Source organism: Primulina huaijiensis, chromosome 16, assembly GCF_012295235.1.
Source record: "Primulina huaijiensis isolate GDHJ02 chromosome 16, ASM1229523v2, whole genome shotgun sequence".
NCBI classification, from domain to species: domain Eukaryota; kingdom Viridiplantae; phylum Streptophyta; class Magnoliopsida; order Lamiales; family Gesneriaceae; genus Primulina; species Primulina huaijiensis.
The window spans coordinates 17747783-17769994 of NC_133321.1; the positions used below are offsets into that span (position 1 = coordinate 17747783).

Genomic DNA, 22212 nt, shown 5'->3' on the forward strand with positions numbered 1-22212 from the left:
TCTTTTGTTTGTACGAGAGTATCGCCATTTGTTCCTATTGCATGCGATGTTGTTTTACCCTTTGAATATAAAAAAACAGGTTGTTGTCATTGTTAAGCATCGAAATACCCAACACTCTCACAGAAAAAATAAAAACCCCAAAACTATTTGGAGAATATGGCTACAAATTATGCGCCATATGTGAATGTTGGTCACAGTAGTAAATATTAGAGGTGAGAATGAGCCAAATTGTGCAGAAATCGTTCATATTTTTGTTTGGAGCTCAAATTTCATCGAGCGGGCTTGGGCTTCAGCTTGGCTTGTGTCCATTGTTTTTAAAAATCAACACTCAGAGCTCATATGACATATATATGTACTTTGTGCATATATATGTATGAGTCATAGTGTCTTGTTTTAGTGCGAAATCCGCAGCACCAGGAATGGATCCGTATGACAACCTTACCTAAGCCTAGCTTTGTATATGGATTGCTTGTATTGTTTTTCGTAGATTTCAGTTGTATTTTTGTTTGTGATGGATTTGTACAGCCATTCGAGGATGTCTTGCCTAGTCTCTCTCCTGTTTTGTATCGTTTCAATTATATTTTCTTAAACAAAAATGGTCAAGGCCTGAAATCACGCAAATGCCTGTCGTAAATTTCAAACCTTTGACGGGGCAGCATCAGCAAATGGATAGCCTACTTTATTCTATGAATCCATAAAGTAATTACATTGTCGGGTAATTATGAAAAGGAAATGATTAATGATCATGATTTAGTTGGACGCAGTTGTTATGCTTGTTTTTACCTTCTTTTCGTAGTACGATGGTGAAGTTCCATTACAAATATTGAGTTTATTTTATGTGAATTTTCTTAAAAATTCAGGTTTATCACCCAGTATCAAAATCTTGGGGTCTCGCACACAAAATAAAAAAAAGGATTTTGAATCTTTTACAATTTTTGCTGCTCATAATAAATAGTTGATAGATCACAAGTCTCGTATCTTTGATGAAGAGTAGGCAGGAGGACGCCATTAGATTATAATCTCATTCAGAATACGCTGACAAATATTGACAATAACATGGAAATCACATCCTACAAAGCTACATGGAATCAAGAACCCTTATCCTCGAGGCAAAAAACTTACAAAAAAGACAAATTTGCAATAAAACATTGCACATTTAAGAAACGACTGGTAAAACCGAGATAGGCAAATTCAAGCCAACGCATCTTCCGTTGTCGGAAGCGAGGGGGAAAGTGATGTACGAGATTCATCGTAATCTTCCCCTAAAGGAGATTGCTCCACCCTTATCTCCTCTATCATTTTAACAGCTTCAGTCATTGTGGGCCTTTTTTCAGGCTGTGGTACCACACAAGCCATCGCCACATGAAGCATCGACACCAATTCTTCCTCAATATTCTTGTACCTCAACAATTCTGGATCGAACACTTCTGCCGTCCACTCGTCCCGCACAACAGACTGAACCCATTTCGGTAAATCAATTGATGTTTCCTCCTCCCTAACTCTAGCCCGGTTAGGGGAAGAATGTTGTGATGGAACCTTCCCTGTGAGTACTTCTAGTAACAGCACTCCAAAGCTGTAAACATCGGACTTTTGTGAAAGTCTCTTGATTTCTGCTTGCTCTGGTGCTTTGTAGCCTCCCAACCTAGCTATGGCATGTACGGGATTCAAAAGTAACGACAACCCAAAATCCGAAATGCAAGAAACTCCATTTTTATCTAGTAATACGTTTGATGATTTCACATTGCCATGAGGAATTCTAGAAGCTGCGTACTCTTCATGAATTCTTGCGAGCCCTCGAGCTGCGCCGAGAATTAAGCTGATTCTTGTAGTCCAATCCAGTGGGATTCTCCCAGGTCCTTTGTTTCCTGTCATCATCAAGAAATCAGCGCGAAAAAAGAACATATTAATTGATTGAAATTCTCAAATTTCATACCATGGAGAAGTGAATGTAAGCTCCCATTAGGCAGATAATCATAAACAAGCAACTTCTCTTCCCTTGCATAATAATAAGCTCTAAATCTCACTATATTAGGATGTCTAATCTTTCCAATCACGTCCATGTACTGCTCAAACTCTTTCCTAGCACAAGGATTTGCATCCTTGAGCCTTTTGACAGCCACGATGCATCCATCATCAAGCACGGCTTTATAGACAGTCCCCAGACTCCCTTTACCAAGCATTTCAGCCGATGCCCGGAGCAAATCCTCAAGTTCAAATTGCTTTTTCCTGTCAAAAAACACTAGTCTACTCTTATCAGTGGCATTTGTACCATCACTTTCTCCTCCTCCGGTATTAGCATAGACTCTCTTTTCTCCCGAGTGGCCATTTCTTCTCTTCCCGCCCTCACTTCCCGTTATTGAATTTGAGTCTCTCGAGTACTTCCCACAGCAGTATGCCACCGCAAAAGACGCTATCACCAGTAAAAGGACTGAATTTGCCACCACTATTGCTATTATTGCTCCATTGCCGAGTCTTTTATGATGTTTGCTTGATGACTCTTCAATCGTTGTACTTGATGATGAGGGAAGAGAACTGGGATTTGACAGTACAGTTTGTGGTGATGCCGGTCGTCCACCGGTGTATGAACACTGGGGAAAAGGGTTGTTCCCACAGAGCCCTTCATTGCCAAAAAGACTCTTGTCACCGAATTTTGATTGTAAAGTCTTTGGAACCATTCCATACAGTTCATTGTTCGACAGATTCAATTGTTTAAGCTGTGGAAGTGAATCAAGCAAGTCTGGGATTGTCCCTGAAATCTCATTGTTTTGGAGGTGAAGAGTGAGCAAGCGGGATAATTTGGAGAGGTTGGACGGGATTGAACCTTGGAGATTGTTGTTGGAGAGATCAAGGCGAAGGAGCCGGTGGAGGGACCAAAATTCTAGAGGTATTTCGCCAGAAAAGTCGTTTCCAGAGAGGTAGATCAGCTTGAGGTTAATGCATCGGGAGATCGGAGTGAGGGTGCCATTTAGGCGGTTGCCACGCAAATCAATGAAACGTAGCTGATCCAATGATGAGAGCGCGTCAATGGGGCCGCGGAGGTTGAGGTAGGGGAGGGAGAGGGTGGTCACACGGTCGTTGGTGCACTTCACGCCTGTCCAATTGGCCGCGCATGCTGTTGTGGTGGTGGTCCAGTTGGGGAGGAGTGTTCCGTGGAGGTCGGTTTGGGACTGGAAGAGGGAAAGGGCGGCGGTGTCGCCGGTGGCACCGGTATCGCCGAGGAGGAGGAGGAGGAGTGGGAGGAGAAAAATCAAGTAGAGGTCCATATGTGAATGCTGGATTGAGCGACGATTGCATGGGAGAATAATGTTATGAGCTTAATATTGTTGGAGGGTACTTGAAGTTTCAAAAGTNTGCAAGAGAAATGATTAAGGATGCAAGAAGCATGATGAGGGAGTTGGTTGTTCAAATGATTGCTGTTCTCCACTCCTTTTAATAAAGGAGGAAAAGAAGATAAAATTTAATTATAATAATTGGGTATGTGGGATTGATTGGTGAAGTTCATGCACGCCATTCGAGATAATTTGCAGAATTTTTACTTTTCAGTTTTCTCGCACATATATTTCGGGGAATCCTAATCTCTCCACTTTTACCAATTCAAGATTACACCCGCAATTTTTATTCTTTTCTTTTCTTTTCTTTTTTCAATAGTTTGTAAAAGAAAAGCAATTACTTTAAGTAAGAAACAAACAAAGTTGTGTCGCCAAACCCGATGATGAAAATATCGATTTCAGAGACAAATATCTGGCGGGAAAATTCAACATCTTTATTTTGGTTAGATTTTTTATTATCAACATTAATAATAGGTCGTCTCTTAGTTTTTTTTTTCTTAAGTTCTCATCATTTCGATATGTTTTTTCCAAAATCCTATTTGTTGCATAAAAATATTACTTTAGGGTTTCTTTCAATAATTGATTCTGTTTCTCTCTAAAATTTATTATGCAATTTCTGGGTAATGGGTTGACTGTAGAATCCTTTTGGGTGTGTAAGTTGTAACGAGATGAGATTTGATAGTTTCCCATCCTTGAAATCCCATTCACTGACGGATAATGATAACTTCGTCAATTGAAAGATTATTTAAGGAAAATGGGTTTACAATGTATAAAAAGAAAGCGTGCGTGCCACAAGGATGCTGGACAGCTGAATAAGTGAACTATTATGTCGAGTATATATTCTACGATATCAAGAATAGATTTGTCAACATATAAAGGTACTTTATGTCTAGTAATTAATTTCTTATTTCCAACGTCGAATAATAAAATTAATAAAAAATAAATTATAAACCAATAAGGTTATACCACTGATCAATGGATAAGTTTTTTTTTTTGAAATGAAACAACTCTTTAGTTTATAATATAACATTTATGTATTCGTTGAGAGTCGACGTAGTAGAAGAGACAACATGGAAAAAGATGTCATCGGATCAGTGTCTATAATTGTATAAAAAAAACATACTTATTAATTTGGATTAAGGTGCATGATGCACTGAATATTGAAAAATGTGTGAAAGTCATCTAGAGTGGGTCGTCGTTGACGTTAGCTGTTCAAGTAGTCGAAAAATTACAAATGTCTCACTTAGCTTATAAACTCATGAGATTATCACTATCAAATAGAGACAATATAATCTTTTTAGGATGAAACACTTCTTGAGTTATAAACTAACACTAACATTCAAGGCTTCAAGCAACTTGCAAATTTGATGCATTCGGCCATTAAAAAGTAAGGCAACAAAAAGGCCAGTTTCATCTTATACTCTTTGATGTGTACGGTAAGAGGATAAGGTAAGATTTAATGAGGAGTGAATTAGCTCACGAAGAATGAGAAGTAGCGATTTTAGCTCATTCCGAGGTTTTGGAGTCAAATCTTTGTTTGGTTTTTTTTTTAATAAACTCATTGTATCTTGCAAACAAAGGACTAAGTGGTATTAAATGTGGTCAAGTAAGCCCACCTATACCTCCTTGGACTAACAATTCATATTTTAATATGCCCATTTTTATATCATAGAAATACGCTTTTGCTTTACCAAAAACAATTTACTTTGCGCCAAGGATTTTGTAATTTTAGGAGTGACCTAGTGTATTTCAGGCATAAAGTGGAATAATCCTTAATTTATTTCATTAATAAAAAATCATATCAAATATAATATTATTTTACAATCGTATATTACGTTTTCTTAACTATCATTTTTTAATAACTTATTTAGCGATGATTCAATAATCATATCTTTAATATCAAACGTGGCCCTAGATTTATATTATTACAACATAGTAGCTAGCCTCACTAATAATATATACATGGTGGCCCAAAAAAAATTAAAGGGTCGACCCTGAAAAGAACTGTAATCTGACATAATATGCTCGTTATCACATTTAAAAAATAAAATGTCCTATAAAATTAATTAAGAAATTATCATGATAGATTAAGAAGTTGCGACACAAAGATAGATATATATTATTTCCTTGAATATTCAAACTCATTTTCATACATTTGTCCATGAAAAATTGACAATTTCATGGATGTTTCGACGTTGATCAAGATCTATCGAAATCTGATGCATGCAGTCGCATTCACTCTACATGAAAAGAGAATTTTTAAGTTAAATAAAATATTTTCATATATAATATCATACATTTTTAAAATAATTTGATTTGGGATCGATGAAGTAATAAAACTGTAAATTATAATAATAAATTGATCATTTTCTATCAATTTTCATAGTATTACATTTCCCTCCCGTTCACGGCATTGGTATTTTGGACCACTTACAAAAGCATCATAGTTTGAAAAATTAAAACACTTGCTATTTACATTTTTTTTTTTAGCTGTTAATACATTTTTATATTGAAAGATGTTTATGTCACTACATGACCACATGAGACCGTATCATAATAGACTTATTCAACTAGTGAATAACACGATGTGTGTTTAAAGTAATGACTATTATATATATGAATAGTGATCATAATCATTAATAAATCGAAGATCGAGATGATATTTATAAAATTTTGTTATATTTTTTAATTATTATTTGAATAACGATAATAAAATTATATTAAATATGTAAATGGTAGAGATAATATGTGAAAATTTGAATTTTTAAACCGAAGTAGATATTATAATTATGAGTAAATTATACGAAAAACATTACTTGCCTAAATGGATATGGTATTTTTGAAAAAACTAAGTGATGTCATAAAATTGGATTGAACTTAAATGTTTTTTATATATAGTTTTTTTAAAAAGCAAAAATATATTTAATTTGGCTAGATTGAAATTAAGATGGACTACAAAATCGCGGGCCTAGCACTAGCCTTGCTATTATGGGCCGCATGGGCGGTGGTAACAGAGCGGAGACTCCGACGATTGGAGGAGCTCGGCCGGATGTCGCCTGGGCCACAGCCATTTCCGGTGGTCGGCAACATCTTACAACTAGCACGCGACGCCAGCGCACCCCATAAACTCTTTGCTAAACTAGCTGACAGATACGGGGACGTGATGACTCTCCATCTGGGCTCAATGAGCACGGTGGTTCTCTCTTCCAGCGAGGCAGCGCGTGTAATGTTCAAAAACCACGACGCAGTTTTGGCTGGAAGAAAGATATACGAAGCCATGAAAGGCGATATAAGCAACGAAGGGTCCCTACTCCCTCATCACCGCCCACAATACGGCTACGGCCCACACTGGCGGATGCTGCGGCGGCTCTGCACATCAGAATTCTTCACCACGGCGCGCCTTGATTCCATGCAAGAAGTTCGATCTAAGTGCATCGGTCAAATTCTCGAGTTCATAACAGAAGCATCCTCCACTGGTTCTGCAAACAGTGTCGGTGTTGATGTGGGGAATTTCTTTTTCTTGATGGCTTTCAATCTGATCGGTAACCTCATGTTCTCAAAGGATTTATTGGACCCAAAATCAGAAAGGGGGGCCAAATTCTTTTACTATGCAATAAAATTTATGGAGTTTGCAGGGAAACCAAACGTTTCAGATTTCTTGCCGATGTTTAGGTGGTTTGATCCTCAAGGAGTGAGAAGAAAAACACAGTTTCACGTTAAAAGAGCGTTTGATGTTGCTGGAGAATTCTTGAAAGAAAGAATGAGAGAAATGGAGACCACCATTTATAATGAAAAGAAGATGGATTATTTGGATGTGCTTTTGCAATACAGGGGAGATGGAGCGGAGGGACCTCCCAGTTTTTCTTCAACAGTGATCAACGTTATTGTGTTGGTAAGCTTCCGGTCGTTTCCAATGCTTAATTTTCTTTCATTTTCTACTTATTTCCATACTATATAATAGGAAATTGTCCCTTAACTTGTTCGGGTTTCGGTACAATAGCTTTTCATTTTCGGTTGTTATGTCTAACTCCTTACATGGATTTGAAAAATCTACATTTTACGATATCACGTCAGCTATTGAAATGATTGGGATGATCGAAAATTAAAAGTTAGAGTATTAAAACCAAACTATAAAAATTTAGTTGATCAAACTAAAAATTGAATAATGAATGGAAAAAAACTATTTTGCCTCTAGAACTAATTAACCCTCTCCTAACATCAAGTTTGGATGTCCAACGTAAAATGGATATCGATTATGATATATTAAGAAAAGTAAGGATCATTGGCTAGTATCTCAATTTGTGTATATAAGAGATCATATTCATATCCAATCAAAATGACCAATTTCCTGGGTGCTGAGTTCTAAATACTATAACATTCCTAGTACTGAATAAATACGTGTATGTGTGTGGCATCTAGACTAATCATACTGCATTATCATTTGATGAAATTGTATCGTGTTTTTCATTTCTTCCTTTGTGAAACATTACAGGAAATGTTCATGGCGGGGACAGATACCACCACCAGTACACTAGAATGGGCCATGGCGGAGCTCCTCCGCAACTCCCAAACTCTTCGAAAACTCCAATCCGATCGACCTCCGAACCCTAATACCACCTGACAAAAAGCTCGAAGAACAACACCTAGATCACCTCCCATACCTAAAAGCAGTCATCAAAGAAACACTAAGACTTCACCCACCCCTCCCATTTTTAGTCCCCCACATGGCCATGGATACATGCAAGATGTTAGGCTACTATATCCCGAAAGAAACCCAAATTCTCGTTAACGTTTGGCCCCATTGGAAGAGACCCTAAAACGTGGAAAGACCCTTTGGAGTTTAAACCAGAGAGGTTTCTGGACCCAAGCATGATTGATTACAAAGGGCAGAACTTCGAGTATATACCGTTCGGGTCAAGGCGTCGGATGTGCCCGGCCATGCCTCTTGCCTCTCGCGTGCTGCCAATGGTTGCGGGCTCGGTGGTGCACTTGTTTGATTGGGCGTTGGCGGGTGGGATGAAGCCTGATGAAATGGCTATGAGCGAAAAGAGTGGGTTTACTTTGAGGAAAGGAATTTCACTGAAGGCCATACCAGTTCCGTATCTGTAANTATTAAATAAAGAAATATTACTTTTCATTTCAAGGGGTTAATAAATATATTCACCAACTCGTATCAACAATAATTAGAGACATATGCCTGCCTATTATGGAAAACAAAAAATAAATTACTTATGTTTTGATTTCTCCTAATATGCAACCTGGAATCTATGGATTCAGGGATTAATGCATTAAGGCAGGGTATCCTCCTTACATGTTAAGGCAGACTCTGCTCTTAGATTTTGAAATTTTACGTGATGTTATTCAAGAGTAGTATGGCTCAGGGTGATGTCAATCAGCCGACTAGAGTTTCATAAACCATATCCCGATTTTATTGATCGGCAAAATCCTTATATGTCCACAAGGATATCATATCTCAGACTTTCCGTTGTACTTATGGGGATGATGGTCATTCTAGTGTGGAACATGTAGCGAGGTTCACAATCCAATGCAGTGAGTTAGCAAATTTGGATAATTTTGCTAATCACAACCCACAGTTTTTCTCTAATTCCATGATTAGCACCGCTTTCACATGGTATGCATTATTGCCCTGAAATTCCACCATGACTTGGCATGACATGGAGCCCCACTTTCATGCTCAGTTTTTTGAAACTGTCTCTGAAATCAGCATAGCAGAATTATCAAGGTCAATACCAAAGTCTGGGAATTTGCGAATTCATATGCAGATTTAATAAGGTGAGGAGTAGGTGCAGGGTGGTTCTTCTTGAGTTTGAATATGGAAAAATTTCGTAGTGAGGGCTTGATTTTGAGCTTAAAAGGAAATTTCAACGGATGAAAATCCATAATTTTTACGAACTTGTTGCAAAAGTATAAGAGTATAAGGAGAAGTTGTGTGAAGAAAATCATAAAAATATAACTATTGTAGGGTCTTACATCCAAGAGGTTGAAGGGCTTGCCTTGGCGAAAGTAACAAATTCTGGATCTCGTGTGGTTCCATTACTATAGAACGAGAGCTAGGAATCTTCCCAAAAAAAAAATTTCCTCGAGTCTAAGTGTCATAAACATTTGATGCATCAAATACGGGAGAAAACTTTGACCACCTAGTGCACGAGAAAGTTATAACATTTTCCACATATCACAAGTTACCAACTAAAGAAGAGGTAACAAGTAGATATTATTGTAAGTATTACAACTCTTTCAATCAGAACATCAGTATTTGTTGGGCTTTTAAAAATGTCTTACAATAAATAATTAACAAGAGGGTCTCAAAATTCTCTGAGAAAAAGGAGACAATGACAGTGGATGAAGATCATTTTCTTTCAGTAGTCAATGTGAATGTGAATAAAATTTATAATTTGCGTGTTTTAATTAAAGAAATGAGGAGGAATACAGTTGAAGACAAATCCATCAGGCCACGAGGTGTTATAAAAACATATTGGGTACCAACTAAAATGATATTTGAATTTTAAAGACAAAAGAACACAGAGTTCCCAAGAAAATATCATCATTATAGTAGTGGAAAGACACTTGATAGATGGAGGAATACAAGGTGTTATGGGGGATCCATGGCTAAAAAATAGGTGAACTAGTAGTACCTTGAAAGAAGTGTGTCTATTAAGACAATGAATAATGGAAGAAGAGCTGACCAACAGACATTCAAAAGGTTGTCTTGGAAAACACCATCTCCTATTAACCATCAAAGAGATGAGAGGAAGCCTCGTTTTATTGTTCCTCCCATGATGGTCCCTGGCGAACTGTGACGGTACATGGAACATCAAAAGTTTCCAAAGCCCTTCTCCCGGACACAAAAGCAAACGTTTTTAAGGGAGAGGGGCTTTTGAATCGACAAAGTTCGAAGGTTAACCAAGCAAACATTGAACATATAAGCCTCGTTCACACAAAATCTAAAAAATTCAGGAACTCTCTCGAAAACTCTCTCAAAAGATTCATCACAATCAACTCAAAATCAATAAAGCTCTATGCAATTTCATGAATTTTAGCCTAATTATGTCGTATGTTTCCAGTAGATTTTCTTTTGTTTGCTTCATGTTTTAGCATATTTCATTAATTTTTCCAATTTTAGTTATGTAAAAAAGTTGTTCCAATTTATAATAGCATAATTAAATTTGCTAGTACATTAGACGATTTTCATAAATTTTTCCAGCAAATTTCATTAGATGACTTGTTTAAATTCTCAGCTTTGGGGCTAACAGAAGAAGGTAGAACTAAAAACTGAATCAGAATTCACGTCGTTTGAACATATAAATCAGATTGTTCACAACTTTGACACGGTTTCGTGTCTGACACCGCCCGCACAATTTTTCTCAGCAAACACTAGGTAATTTATTTGTTTATGCGTTCAAATAAAATTTTCAAATTTCAAGACTAGTTTAATCTATTATGTATGATAGTTTACACAAAACTAGCTTTTTTAAATATTATTATATGACATGAATTTAATATTATATAATGGTGACAAAAGAATTTATTAAGTTGGTCGCGCGTCATGGACCAAGCTAGAACGGCTGTCGATTTTGGTACTTCAACTCATTGAAGGGTATTTGGTAGTTTCGTTACACAATCTCAAATCCAATTTATATTATAGTTTTTTTTTTTTTTTATCAATTATCAATCATAAATTATTTAATCAATACTGGTTTGGCATATATTGATCACGACAAATTGAAATGCTCGACTGTAAAAATGGCTTCTTCTTCTTTCTTTTATTTGGTCCCCAATTATAAATTGTCATATTAGAACATCGCAGGCCGGCCAATGATCATTGAATAGCATCTAGAAACATGAGCTACTACACCTACTATTTTGNACAAATACAACCCGTGAGACCGTCTCACACAAGTTTTTGCCATATATATATGAATAAAATATTAATTAGATTTAAACTGTTCATATATCTATGCATATACATACCATTTGGTAAATGGTATGGATTAAGGAATATCATTACATTATCGATCTGAGTTTTGACTCGAGTTCGAAAAATAGTTATGTTCGTCAAAACAAATCAAACGGAATTGACCATTAAACAAGATCAAAAATAACTTGATCGAACGTGATCTGAAAACAACATATATTGATTATGTTTTATTTTATTATTATTTTTATTATTACAACGCATGCTGGGGAGGGGATCGAACCCGAAGAAAGAGTCAGCTTAAGCTGGTGGGTGAGATCATTGAGCTAAAGCCGGTTCTCGATTATGTTTTATTAAAGACAATTGATTCAACAAACATGGCATCTTCTAGCATGCAGATTCTTTCGTTGACTAACAAGAAACAAACAATTCCATTTCATGAAGATATAACATGAAAACTTTTTCCTATATTTAATTAAATACATGTTTTTTCAACATTTTTCTTACACGAAATTTATGACTAAATTATTAAAATTAAAAACAAACGATCGATAAGTAATTAGTTAGGTAATTAATAATAGTTATTTTGATATATATTGCATATAATATATAAAAAATTAAGAATGATAATTAAATAATTAATTTATTTTCCCATCGAAGTTTGTGAAATCAGAAAGTATTAAATACGACAGGTTCAATCAAAAGTGGACAAGAGAATCTTCTCACCGCAACGCCTATATGATAAATTTGGGAGATTTACGAGTGAGAAGTAAAGAAAGACTCGTAAACATGCAGTGGGAGTTGACCATCGTCTATTCTTGCCTTCTCGTTGCCGTATCTATTCTCTTCCTCCGCCGCCAGCAGCGGAGATCCGCTACCGGGAGTCTGCCGCCAGGTCCACCGGGATGGCCAGTGTTCGGAAACATGTTCGACCTCGGTTCCATGCCGCACAAAACTCTAGCTGGGCTACGGAAAGATTATGGCCCAGTTGTCTGGCTAAGGATCGGCTCTATCAACACAATGGTGCTGCTCACCGCCGAAGCCGCGACGGAATTGTTCAAGAATCACGATGCGAACTTCGCAGAGCGAACGATCACGGAGGTGATGAAGGTTCATGACTTCAACAAGGCGGCTGTCTCCCTCGCCCCATACGGCCAATACTGGCGGGTGATGAAGCGTGTGATGACTGTTGAAATGTTGGTTCAGAAAAAGATCAACGAGACCACCGCTATCCGGAGGCGGTGCATTGCAGAAATGGTGGAATGGATTGGAAAAGAAGCCACCGTCGACAGCACAGTCTCCCCTGCTGGGATACACGTGGCGCGGTATGTGTTCTTGGCTTCTTTCAACATGCTGGGGAATTTAATGCTGTCCCGTGATCTGGTGAGCCCTGAATCGGCGGAAGGGTCCGAGTTTTTTTCGGCCATGATTGAGTTGATGGAGTGGTCGGGGCATCCGAACATCGTTGATCTGTTTCCATGGCTGAAACGTCTGGATCCGCAGGGTCTGAGGCGAAAAGCTGAGGAAGGGATGGGGAGGACAATGAAGATTGTGGGGCAATTCGTGGCGGAGAGGTTGAAGGAGCAAAACGTTGCAAAAGGGAATAAGGATTTTCTGGAAGTGTTGCTGGCAAGTGAAGGGAATGGGGGTGATAAGATTTCAGACCACGACTTAAATATAATGATCATGGTAAACGCAATCATCTTTCATGGCTATTCAGTTATTTTAATAAGTCGATTGATTTGCCACTTTTAAATCGAATGGAGGTTTACTTTATATACACGTTCCATCTTTATTGATCAAGATTTCAAGTTCAAACCTAATGAACAAGAGATACAAGGTTTCCTTAACAACGTACCCGACCTTTTTTAAATTAAAACCTGCTTATTTATTTCTTTCCGAACCATACAGAACAATATCTTTCAAATGTTTACAAAGACATCATCAAAATGGAGTCTAAAATTGCAAATTTATTAAGTCTTATTGCCGATTCAAATTCATTTTATTTCGAAAGAAACTGAAAATGTCCATAGATTCAATGCGCCTTGTCATTTACTAATTTGGTTTGATTTTCCCAGGAGGTGTTTCTGGCCGGTTCAGAAACAACAAGCAGCAGCACCGAGTGGGCCATGGTCGAGCTGCTCAGCCACCCGGAGGTAATGACGAAGGCCAAAAACGAACTCGCCCAGGTAGTCGGAAAGAGCAACAAATTTGACGAGAATCACATCGAAAATCTACCATACTTGCAAGCTGTGATAAAGGAAACTCTCAGACTACATCCTCCGATTCCATTCCTGGTTCCTCGAAAAGCAATTCAAAATGCCAACTTCATGGGATACAAAATTCCCAAAAACACGCAAGTTTTCGTGAACACTTGGGCGATCGGAAGGGACCCGGCTTGCTGGGATGACCCTTTATCTTTCAAACCGGAAAGATTTTTAGGCTCGAAGATTGATTACAAAGGGCAGCATTACGAGCTGATTCCTTTCGGCGCTGGCAGGAGGATGTGTGCCGGGATTCCTCTGGCTCACCGAATGCTTCACCTTGTGTTGGGTTCTTTGCTCCATGAGTTTGACTGGGAAGTTAATGAGATTGGTCGGAAAGGATTGGTGGACTCGAGAGAGAGGATGGGGGTGACTGTCCGGAAATTGGTGCCGCTGGAAGCCATGCCTACGAAATGCTCGATATGATGCCCGAGCTAAAGTAATCAATAACGTATCTCTCTGATATGAATTTGTCTTCTTTGGTGTCCTATGCCAAAATGTACTTTCATTTGATTGAATTGAGCGGTATTTATACTTTCTACGTTATTTATACTTAAATCATTCTACATTCTACATTCTACAGGGATTGAGCATCTTCGTTGCATAGGAGTTCGGATCAATTAAGCTATTTCACAAACTTATGGATGCAACACGTTAGATGAACTAGGAACGACAAATTTGGATGTTCACAATATTGCTTGTTTTGCTTATTCGTCCTCTTTCCGTTTACTTGGAGTATGAGGATTTTCCTATTTGGTTGGAATTATTGTGATTGAACATTTCTCTACTTAATAAAAATTACAATTTTTCCGTTGAAAAATAAATATAAATAAAATATCAATTACTAGATTAATGTTTTAAAAAAATATATATGTGTTTTCATAAATATCCATATTGCGACGGTTATTTTAGTGACGGCTTTAAGTTAGGGACGACTTTAAGTTTCGTCGTTAATCAAATTACCGACGGTTTTAGCATTAGCGACGGTTCCGTCGCAAATTAAAAATTTTTTTTGTAGTGAATGCAGGCACAGGTCATGCATGGATGTCGTCTAATGAAAGGATTCTATAAGAAGTATATAATAAATCTAGTATTTTAAAAACTAGAAGTTAGTACATGTACTTATTCTGTCATGCGTTTTATTTGTTAATATTTACTAGAGAGAACCAATTATCTTTTTTATTATTATTATTTTATTTTTGTCTCTTTTGTATTTCGGAATCATATGACCCAAACACCATTCATTTCGGTCTATTATAAAAATACAATTTTATTTAATAAAAAGATTTGTATCTCATTAAAATTAAAGAAAAAATTATTAATTTTCCATGTATTATCTAAAGTATATAATTCACCGTGATTTTCATTTACAATAAAAATAATTTCTTTTATTGGTCATTTCATTAATTTGGTGTTTTATTTCAAAATCAGACAATACATAAAATACGATACGATGTGAGATGAAATTTGGGTAAAAATTTACAGTACACATAAATATAATGCTTTAATAAAAACATTAAAAAAACTATTTTGATATTTATTTTGGGTGGAATTTTAGAGTCTGAAATTTTAAGATTTTTGATTAGTTTAAAATATTTATAAAATATTAAAATTTGCATGCTATTCGTGATTTATTTATAAAATAAATTGAAAGGCATAGGGTACGCCTTTAATTGAGCATAAATTTGTTTAATTTTTAATTCAAACTCGTCGTAATGCAATATGTATTTTTAATTAATTAGTTGAGTATGTAATTAAACTGAATATTACTTGGTTACAGTCAACAAAATCGAATGTACCAATTAAAGGATAATCAACGTATCGTATGTTATAATAAAAATTTTATTATGAATTTTATTTGGAAAATAAATATTTATGATTGGAATATACCTTTGTTTGACTTATATAATTTTAATCAAAAGACTTTTTATATAATATTAAATTTCGCTGTAAATAAAAAAAAAACTAATAAATCAAGATATCATTCTAAGACACAAATCGATTCCAATTTTCAAGATCAAACAAAATCATTTATTCTGGATACATCTAAAGACAAAGTACATCTGTCTCTATGGATAATGACACGTAATCTAAAGAATATCGAATATGACTGTTGAAAGATACTGATATAAAAAAATTCCTAAAAAATAAGAGGTGATCGAGAACCCTTGGAAGGATCTAGTTCATAAATCACAATGGACGTATGTACTCTGGATCAGAGATGCATCCATACAAATGGTCACACTTTGTAATCATATTACATATATGTTCAGATCATCTATGATCAATGTGTTTGCCCAACGTCAACAACATGTTGTTGCACCTTAGCTCAACCTCGAGACCAGTTCGATTAAGTAGATGATAAACAACAGTCGTAGGAGTGGGAGTTGATCTCCAGACTTGTTTCTAGTACATTGGTTGTATATGTGTCAGGGTTTGTCGTCTTAAATGACTGAGATTGTTACAAGTCTTATATATTTGAGAGTGTGACATCAACTAAGATAAGTTTGTACAATATATTTGTATAAATAAAAAACTTCTAGTGTAACCTTCCGAAAATGGAGGAAGGAGAAACACAGAGGGATTTGGTCATCAAACTTTTAAAAACAAACTCACATGTTCATTTTGTTTTCTTATAATCAGTTATGATATACACTTACTTCCAAAATATTGTTACATCAATTTGAGTTATGTCAACAACTTATATAAAATTTACTCAATCGATCAATTTAGATTAAGAATATTTTCATCGGTTCATACTCAATCATGAAACATGTGTTGAAAAGTTCCAAACATATCCTCTAACATTTTTCTAAAAAATAAAATAAAATAAATCTATTACTATGTATGCTTAAGTTTGATGTCTTGATTTTTTTTTCCACTTATGAAATGTATAAATATTAGGTAGATCGTGTTATTTATATGTTATATTCTATTTTTTTAAAACTTACAATCTTATCTTATGATATGTGTACAGAATTTGTTCGAAGCAAATCTTAATGAAGTTATCGATATTATTGGCATATGAAAAGATTTTAAATTTCGTTATCAGAATCCATTTGATAGTTGTTGTCAATTAAATAAATTTAGAATATTTATATTTAAATATGGAAGCTAAGTAATTTATCAAATGGGGATGTAGCTCAGATGGTAGAGCGCTCGCTTAGCATGCGAGAGGTACGGGGATCGATACCCCGCATCTCCAAACTTTTTTCTAAGTTAAATTTTGTAAAAACAAAATAGAAGGAAGAAAGTAATATAGTTTCGAAATTATCAATGTTAACTTTATTTATCACAATGATTCAAATTTTAGAGGGAAATAATTTTTTTATAGATAAATTTTATATGAATATATTTATTTATACAATTACAACATAAGTAATTTTGTTTTATTTAGAAAAAACTTCTCACCATTCCCCCCAAAACAAATCCGAACAGCTAGCTACCTTAAGAATTTGGAGAGTAATGGCGGAGCACTTGGCTTCCATCTACGGTACGGAGAAGGATAGGGTGAATCGTCCCTTCTACTTCAAGATCGGCGCGTGCCGCCACGGAGACCGCTGCTCGCGTCTGCAGACGAAGCCCAGCATCAGCCCCACGCTTCTGCTTTCCAACATGTATCAACGCCCTGATATGATCACGCCTGGTGTCGATCCTCAAGGCCAGAGCATCGACCCTAAGAAGATCCAGTCCCACTTCGAGGTTCCGTTAGTTTACCCTTCAGTTTCCGTTATATCTTCCACTAAACCTTCATAAATTCATATATGATTAATTGTCTCTGCTATTAAAATTTTTGATGCAATCTTTTTTTTGTTATGCAATGTAGGATGTTCTTATTTTACTAGATATTGAATCTAATCGACTAAAAACTAGCTTGTAAGCTGTTGGGAGTGGGACCTGAATACAAGGTTAAATCAAGCTCGACTCCGTTACACCCCTGACCCTCGTTTTGTCCGAGAGAAATCTCTCTAGATGCTGTCGTATTTGCCTTTCCTTTTAATTTGCCCACACGCTGTTCCCACACATTTGGTAATAATTGAATTGGCTGTGTCTCGCCATGAGAGTATAATTTGAGAGTATAATTTGGTGACACTTCTTGATGTTTTTTAAATTTGATTTTTCACTTGCACACTCATTCTGTCACTGCCGTGAATCCCATGTCTTAAATTTGGAATTCAAGTATAATTTTGGTTACTTGATTCACTGGTCTCAATTTTCTTTTCACAAGCCATCAAAGTGTGGAACTTGAATATATGCTTATTTGATAATTTCCAACAAACAGGACTTCTACGAAGATTTGTTTCAGGAGCTGAGCAAGTAAGGGGACATCCAGAGCCTAAACATCTGTGATAATTTGGCTGACCACATGGTAGGCAATGTATACATTCAGTTTCGGGAGGAAGACCAAACTCAAGCTGCACTTCAGAATCTCATAGGAAGATCTTATGAAGGCTAGTTCTTCTCATTAGTGTCTACAATTTTCACTGTTAAAAAGATAGGTTGCTGACAAGACACTAAGATATTCGAGGTCAGGTCTCTAAATTCTTTGGGGGATAGTGAACTTGTTTGCAGAGGATCTATCATAAATCACGTAAATAATGGTGCCCTCGTCATCATCACTATAATGAGCAGCATGGTTCTGAAAGAAGAGGTGATCATCGCCACCATGATAGAGGTAGAAGGCCTCGAAGGAGAGGTCTTGGTCGAAGGAGTCGACGAAGCAGAAGCCCTGAAGGAAGGAGAAACAAGGGTTCAGTATGGGAAAGCAGTGTTGAGAGAAGGGCTAAAATTGAGCAATGGAACAAGGAAAGAGAGCAGGAAGAATCTGTCAGAGATGACAATAATAACTTTGATGGTAGTGGTGATAGATATGAGCGTAATGATGAGAAGGGCAACGATAACAATCTGCACCCACCCCAGCAAAGAAGTGAAAGTTATGACCTGTAATGTCATTCCAGCTATCATGGTCTGTCTTCTTTTCTCTGTTCATTTCTTTCTTATCGTACTACTTTTGGCTATTTGTTTGGAGATATTTCTTTTGTTAAATATGGGCGGCTTTGAGAAAAAAAGGCTTACTGCCCATTTTCCACTGTGTAGGTTAGGAAGGTTCATTCTCCTGTGGTATCCTAGAAAACCAAAATCTTTGTTCTCTCTGTTTCCTCCTCCGAAGATACTCACGTATGCTTTAAAAAAGGAAACCAGTTTAACAGCTATCAACACATGTTTCCATCCCCCCGATGCTATAACTTGAATATTCTATCATCTCCTCGATTTGTCCTCAAAACAATCTTTCATTTCCTAAATTTAATTTGGAGTTTTCTTTCGAAAGTAACTATAACACTTAAGGTTTGACCGTATGGTCACACAGCAGTTTTTAACTGCTAATTTTGAAGGAAAAAACTCAAAGATATCCTAATTCATATGTTTTTTTTTTCATTTCAACTCATAAAAGCGTCCTTCACATTCAAAATAGTCATATTTAACCTGGGAAGCAGCAGTATTTCTTCAGCATCTTGCTATCTTGTTGCAAACATGATTGTATATGCTTATTTTATGGTGCTTCTTCCACTTTCTGCATGTTTCCACACGAACAAAGCATTATATTTGTCTCGTAAAAGGTAGATTAATGATTCACATTTCTCACTCAAGCAGTGTTGTGTTTTTAACTTGAAGTTCAACAAATTCTTCTCTTTACCATCCATTATCTTGCATATGACATGTGATTCTGAGAATAAAAATATAATAACAAGGTAAGTTTCCACACCTTTATGCCATCTATATATTAGTATAAATACCATTTAATACAGTTTCAAGTTTTGCAGGGTCAGGCATTCCTGCTGGTGCACACCGTTTTCTATAGCTGCTTATATTGATATTTGACTACAGGTTTGGAGGTTTTTTCTGCAGAGAAAGATACTTGAATTTGGCTGCTGGAGAACACAGATCAATGCCTCTTCTGATGTTATCCTTTTCTATGCATGATTGATTTTAGTTGGCGACAGACGATTCGGTTCGCTTAAGAATCTCGCCAAGCAATTTTTGCGCTGTTCTAATTCCACCAGATTATTGTCTCTCTTATTTATCCAAGAGGGTCCAAGGAAGCCAAACTTTGTGTTCTGTATTATTATAGTAATCGACTATATTTGATGTATTATCAATATTGTGGACAACTGAAAGGTTTGATTATCTTTTAATAGTGAAATTGTGAAACTGCGTTGCTTGATGTGTATGCTTGCATGGTGTTGATTGATGACCTTAATCCATATAACCCGTAAAGTGTCAACTGTTATCGTACCTTTTTTACACTCAAATAGACAAATAAAGAGTTGAAATTTATTATCTATAAATAATTATAGAACTGATTTTGATACTAAAATGGATAAGAAGTTAAAATTGTACCCTACTGGGCATGCATCACCAAAAATGAATATTTCTATCTTATAAATCAAAATTTTCGTACAACTTATTTTTAAAAATTAAAATTCGCACAACGTAGTTTTTGTGGTATAACTTAGACGGTGGAGTTTCCTTGAACATCTTCTCCAATCTGTTCCTATTTTTTGTCCGAGTTCTCCACTTTTCGTCAATGCTTCATTACTCGTTTTCTTTTTATTATTTTCTTTCTTCTGTACAGTGATCATTTTGAATTTGTCGAGAGTCACGTGGGGTAGGGGTGGTGATCGACCGGTTCAAACAGTTGGGTGAGGATATCAAGGCTGGGACTGGGAGACAAGGACCACCGCTCTCACGTGACCAGCTTATTTTTTTTATGTAACCTTCTGTTACGTTGATAATGTCGGATACAATTTTAGAATCATAATTTTTATATAGTTTTTTTATATACTACAATTTTACTGGGTACATGCATTTAAATTTTAATGAATTTCGTGACAATTTAGGAATCCCATTTGTTTATTTAATTTTGATTCAACAAATTTATAACTATAGGAATACGTTGACCATGTGAAATGCAACAATATAGAGTCATAATTTTCCTTCCAAAAAATAATCTTGTAATCTATGGTCGTGTTTGCTCACCAAATTTGTTGTGGTTTTTTGTTCCTTACTTTTTATAATTATATATTATAGTAATTGCACTTTTCTTTGAAACCGGCACCTTTTGTTTTTTTTTTTTTTTATAACAACCATCAAATGTTCCCATTTTTATATATTCTTCAAGAAAAAAAATGGCGATTGGTTGTTTGGAGAAAGTTAAAAATATCAATTTTGTCTTTAACAAACAAATGATTGGCGTTTTTTTGTCTTCATCAATCATCACTTTTCACAAAAGTGACAAATATAATTTGACAAAAAACTTCTTTGAAACGGTCTCATGGATCGTATTTTGTGAGACATATCTCTTATTTGGGTCATCCATGAAAAAATATTATTTTTTATGTTAAGAGTATTATTTTTTATTGTGAATATCGGTATGGTTGACATGTCTCACAGATAAAGATTCGTGAGACCGTCTCACAAGAGACGTACTCATATAATTTTAGTAATATCTATGAGACGACACTAGTGCATGGAAATATATTTTAAAATAATTTATATAGCACATAACAAATTAACGACCGTTTTTTTCTTTTTTAGAATTAATGAGCAGACCTAAAGAAAGTAGTACATCATCCTTCCCCTCCTTTAGGGACAGTTAAGATCATTGATGAGACTTTGATAATTTGATCTTATGCTGATATCATTCTTATAACTTTTGTATATTTTTATAATGGTGAGAAGTGATGTAAAAATTTTGTTGAAATATTAATATTTTTAATTTAAAAACTTTTTTATTCAATTTAATAATTTTATATTCAAAAAAACAAAATATTTAAAACATAATTAAAAAATTAGACATAATTAGAAAAAAAAAATAAACATATTAAAAATTACAAATAATTATAAAAATATACTTCTGCTAGGGCAATCTTCACATATATATTCTTTTTCATAGCACCGTGTTTCTCTTACTTTTATTTCTTTTGGTTTTTTAAATGTATAAATGATGTCAATTTATAGGAGTATGGTTGTATTTTCAAAATATGACCTTCAATGATTTTTCTTCATAAATCGGATTTTTTTTTCTAATATTTATATTTTAATGAGTTTTAAATATTTTTAAAAAATTTAAATCCTGGGTAGATGAAGCCGTTGATCTGCAACTACCAGATCATCTGAACCATTCAGTTTTATTTTTATTTTTCTGTTGATCTTCAACGTCCAGATCATGTCAACCATTTATTTTTATTTTTGATTTATTTTAAATTTTTAACAGTTAGATTGATCTAATGTTGATACCAACACGATTATTCATCGGACACTGATCTTTCCGATTGCTTTTTCCTTGCCCCTAACGCAAGTAACCCACACAGGTGTAGAGACACACACGCTTCATCGCACTGTTGCGCTCGTTGAACCTACCCCTAAGAGGGTTAACAAAATTACATTGGTGAAACATTTTGTATATTTCAATATGATCAAATATGTTTTAACAGTTACTTTTAACAATGAAATTTGACCAAAATCAACCGATTTTTCCGGTCCATTAACACTCCATATTGTTGAATTTATTTACCAATAAGAAATAAACAATAGCTGACCTGTCTGGCTGGTGAAAACCCACGTGTGAGTCTCTTCTTAACGTATCTTCAATGCTACGCCGCTTCAAAAGCCTGTTTTCCGGTTG

The 22212-nt window shown here is 35.5% G+C and overlaps 3 protein-coding genes, 1 non-coding gene and 1 pseudogene across 6 annotated transcripts; 4 read left to right on the top strand and 1 right to left on the bottom strand.

Annotated features, from left to right (window-relative positions):
* Positions 1-1008: 1008 nt before the first annotated feature.
* On the bottom strand, positions 1009-3344 carry LOC140961840 (leucine-rich repeat receptor-like protein kinase PXC1). Its single transcript, XM_073420575.1, has 2 exons — positions 1934-3344; positions 1009-1865 (listed from the first exon to the last, which is right to left on the bottom strand). Exons 1-2 carry the CDS (start codon positions 3261-3263, stop codon positions 1192-1194), a joined length of 2004 nt encoding a protein of 667 aa, XP_073276676.1. The 5' UTR covers positions 3264-3344; the 3' UTR covers positions 1009-1191.
* A 2932-nt stretch (positions 3345-6276) lies between these two features.
* LOC140962157 (cytochrome P450 76A1-like) lies at positions 6277-8438 on the top strand (annotated as a pseudogene).
* Positions 8439-11983: 3545 nt separating this feature from the next.
* On the top strand, positions 11984-14065 carry LOC140960928 (cytochrome P450 76A2-like). Its single transcript, XM_073419250.1, has 2 exons — positions 11984-12951; positions 13341-14065. Exons 1-2 carry the CDS (start codon positions 12001-12003, stop codon positions 13950-13952), a joined length of 1563 nt encoding a protein of 520 aa, XP_073275351.1. The 5' UTR covers positions 11984-12000; the 3' UTR covers positions 13953-14065.
* Positions 14066-16658: 2593 nt separating this feature from the next.
* On the top strand, positions 16659-16731 carry TRNAA-AGC (transfer RNA alanine (anticodon AGC)). Its single transcript has one exon. It is a non-coding gene; the product is annotated as a tRNA-Ala (tRNA).
* A 182-nt stretch (positions 16732-16913) lies between these two features.
* LOC140962136 (uncharacterized) lies at positions 16914-19749 on the top strand. 3 transcript variants are annotated; one of them, XR_012172471.1, is made up of 3 exons: positions 16914-17228; positions 17353-17434; positions 17809-19749. XR_012172471.1 is itself a non-coding variant. In XM_073421012.1 (3 exons), exons 2-3 carry the CDS (start codon positions 18151-18153, stop codon positions 19506-19508), a joined length of 417 nt encoding a protein of 138 aa, XP_073277113.1. In that variant the 5' UTR covers positions 16915-17228; positions 17809-18150; the 3' UTR covers positions 19509-19749. The 3 variants fall into 3 exon arrangements, 2 of the variants coding, with proteins under 2 accessions (XP_073277113.1, XP_073277111.1); XM_073421012.1 differs by lacking the exon at positions 17353-17434 and having other exon boundaries at positions 16915-17228; positions 17809-18492; positions 19434-19749; XM_073421010.1 differs by lacking the exon at positions 17353-17434 and having other exon boundaries at positions 16916-17228; positions 17809-18492; positions 19413-19749.
* The last annotated feature ends 2463 nt before the right edge of the window (positions 19750-22212 follow it).